Below are 2,246 nucleotides of genomic sequence, written 5' to 3'. Positions count from 1 at the left end.
TGAAAACTGACAATGTCCGTAAAAAGCTCAAAATAAGTCAAAATATTTTGAAAATTTTATCGTGTATAGAAAATGGAAATGTAAACATTCAGTCAAAATTTCATGCATCCACGGTCATTTTTTTTAAAGTTACACCAAAAACCAAAATCGATTTTCTCGAAAACAGATTTTGCGTAAAAATTCCCGTTTTTCCTTAATTTTTCTTTTGTTTTTCCCGGCGCTTTTGAAAACTACTGGGAAATTTAAATTTTGACCTCCCCAATGCACCAACGATATTCACTTTCTGATCGAACAAGATACTGAAGTTGAAAATCGTAGCATTATTTCGACTACTTATCGTGTACACAGACACAAAAAAAATAATAAAATAAAAAAATAAAAAAATAAAAAAATAAAAAAATAAAAAAATAAAAAAACACACATCATTGTAAAATCAATACATTCATCGTTCCACTCAGAATCTAAAATGTGATGATATTTTTTTTAACAATAATATATAATTTAATCAAAAACATTGGAGATCCAAATTAAAATTTGTAATTGACATATATGTATATTGTATACATAATAAATATTAAATTTACAATACATGGTAAGTTATTAAAAAAAATATATATAATTCCAGTTACAAAATAATATCATATTAATGTGAGATCTATATTAACTTGTAATATTTACATATTTGTGTTTTGTTAATACATTTAAATATTTACATAAATACTATATTTAAATAGTAATGTGCTTTCAAATTAGCAATAAACATTATAAATATTTAATAGTTATAGTAGAATATAAAATAAACTCAAAAAATAAATAACAAAAAATTTTTAAATTTTTAATATTATATTATTTTATAAATATTAAATAATTATAAATGGTATAATAGTAATAATAACAATATAAATAACTATATTATATTAATAAATATATTTGGTACTACATTTGAATATTTACATGTGTACGGTATATACACAGAGCATATACTTATATACTTATTGATCACAATACTAGTATGTATAATACTATAAGTCACTATAATACACGTATATATATACAATTATTTAAGTTATACATTATTTTATAATAATTAGTCTTTTCAATAATGTTTTAGATTAGCTAATTATTTAAGAATATAAGTTTATTTAGAATAGTTTTAGATTTACTAATAAGGTCATTTTCAGACCTGTCGTTTATACTCGTTTCTATACCTGTCAATGGCATGCTTAAACCACGACATTATATGTCTGATTATGTCTCTGTTTGTCGTTCCTTGGGGACAACTGCTTCTTACTGCATCTGAAATTTTTTTTATAATGGCCTGAGTCAATGTTTACATAAGCTCCACAATTTATAATAGTTATATTGAAGAGCAAGTTTAATATAAATCATTTACTTTTAAATAAATGTTTTTAATTAAATTTATCCTAATACTCTAAGATTATTTACCTAGAATTATATCATGCATTTGATAGTTTTTTAATGCCTTTTTCTCTTTGCTCATTCCTGCATATGTTATTACTGTGGCCAATTTGTTAGAAAATATGTATTTCATGGCATTGTATGTTTTTGAACGAATATCGTCACCTCCAATTATAGACAGTTCATTCATCTATAACATAACATTAATTTTAAAGTAGATAACCATTAGTGTTTTGACTAAATTAGTGAACAAATTCAAGTTTTACTAACCAACTGGTTTTTAAATGCTGCATTTTCTAGTATCATTGTATCTACATAATCGAGTTGTGTTTCATCTTTCAACGGAAAGTATGATCTAATATTAATATTTGTATCACCTGATGAGGATATAATAGGAGCAAGACATCGATTAAGTTTGTCGTGCATTTGTTTCATTACAATAAGCATTTGATTGATCTTAATTTTCATGTGGCAGCTATTTTCCACCAAAACCTTTAAATCTTTTTGTTGAACCGTAACAAGATTTGATAAGTTGTTCATGTCACCATTTTCTAAAAATATTTTTTAAATGTTTTATTATAATAGATTGCAAACAAAACAAAATATTGATTTACCATTTCTGACTATATTCTCAAAACTTTGCTCCATATTTTGTTGTGATTGTTCACGAGACAAAAAACAACAGGTGTATTCTCTAAAACCATAAAACAATTACTATGTGAAAAATATATAATAATATGATTTACTTACCATCTATTCGATTGCTTTCTGACTGAGCAGAGCTTAGAAACACTTCACCATTTATATTTTCAAGAAAGGTATCTGTA

General features: G+C 24.3%; 1 protein-coding gene across 2 annotated transcripts; it reads right to left on the bottom strand.

Annotated features, from left to right (window-relative positions):
* Window positions 1-916: 916 nt before the first annotated feature.
* On the bottom strand, window positions 917-2,088 carry LOC100568604. 2 transcript variants are annotated; one of them, XM_008191098.3, is made up of 5 exons: window positions 2,034-2,088; window positions 1,881-1,970; window positions 1,690-1,796; window positions 1,447-1,609; window positions 1,162-1,296 (listed from the first exon to the last, which is right to left on the bottom strand). In XM_008191098.3, the coding sequence occupies exons 1-5, from the start codon at window positions 2,065-2,067 to the stop codon at window positions 1,178-1,180; spliced, it is 513 nt and encodes a 170-aa protein (XP_008189320.1). In that variant the 5' UTR covers window positions 2,068-2,088; the 3' UTR covers window positions 1,162-1,177. The 2 variants fall into 2 exon arrangements, with proteins under 2 accessions (XP_008189319.1, XP_008189320.1); XM_008191097.3 differs by having other exon boundaries at window positions 917-1,296; window positions 1,690-1,970.
* Window positions 2,089-2,246: the final 158 nt, after the last annotated feature.

This window comes from Acyrthosiphon pisum, unplaced genomic scaffold (genome assembly GCF_005508785.2).
Source record: "Acyrthosiphon pisum isolate AL4f unplaced genomic scaffold, pea_aphid_22Mar2018_4r6ur Scaffold_2175;HRSCAF=2693, whole genome shotgun sequence".
Classification (NCBI taxonomy): Eukaryota; Metazoa; Arthropoda; class Insecta; order Hemiptera; family Aphididae; genus Acyrthosiphon; species Acyrthosiphon pisum.
This window is presented reverse-complemented; position numbering and strand designations above follow the sequence as displayed.

Excerpts from the sequence above, each read along its gene's own strand:
- LOC100568604 (XM_008191097.3), bottom strand. The coding sequence starts at position 2,067 with ATGGAGCAAAGTTTTGAGAATATAGTCAGAAATG. Across the intron at positions 1,971-2,033 it reads TGAGAATATAGTCAGAAATG|AAAATGGTGACATGAACAAC; the intron begins GTAAATCAATAT and ends AAATATTTTTAG. Across the intron at positions 1,610-1,689 it reads CAGCATTTAAAAACCAGTTG|ATGAATGAACTGTCTATAAT; the intron begins GTTAGTAAAACT and ends GTTATGTTATAG.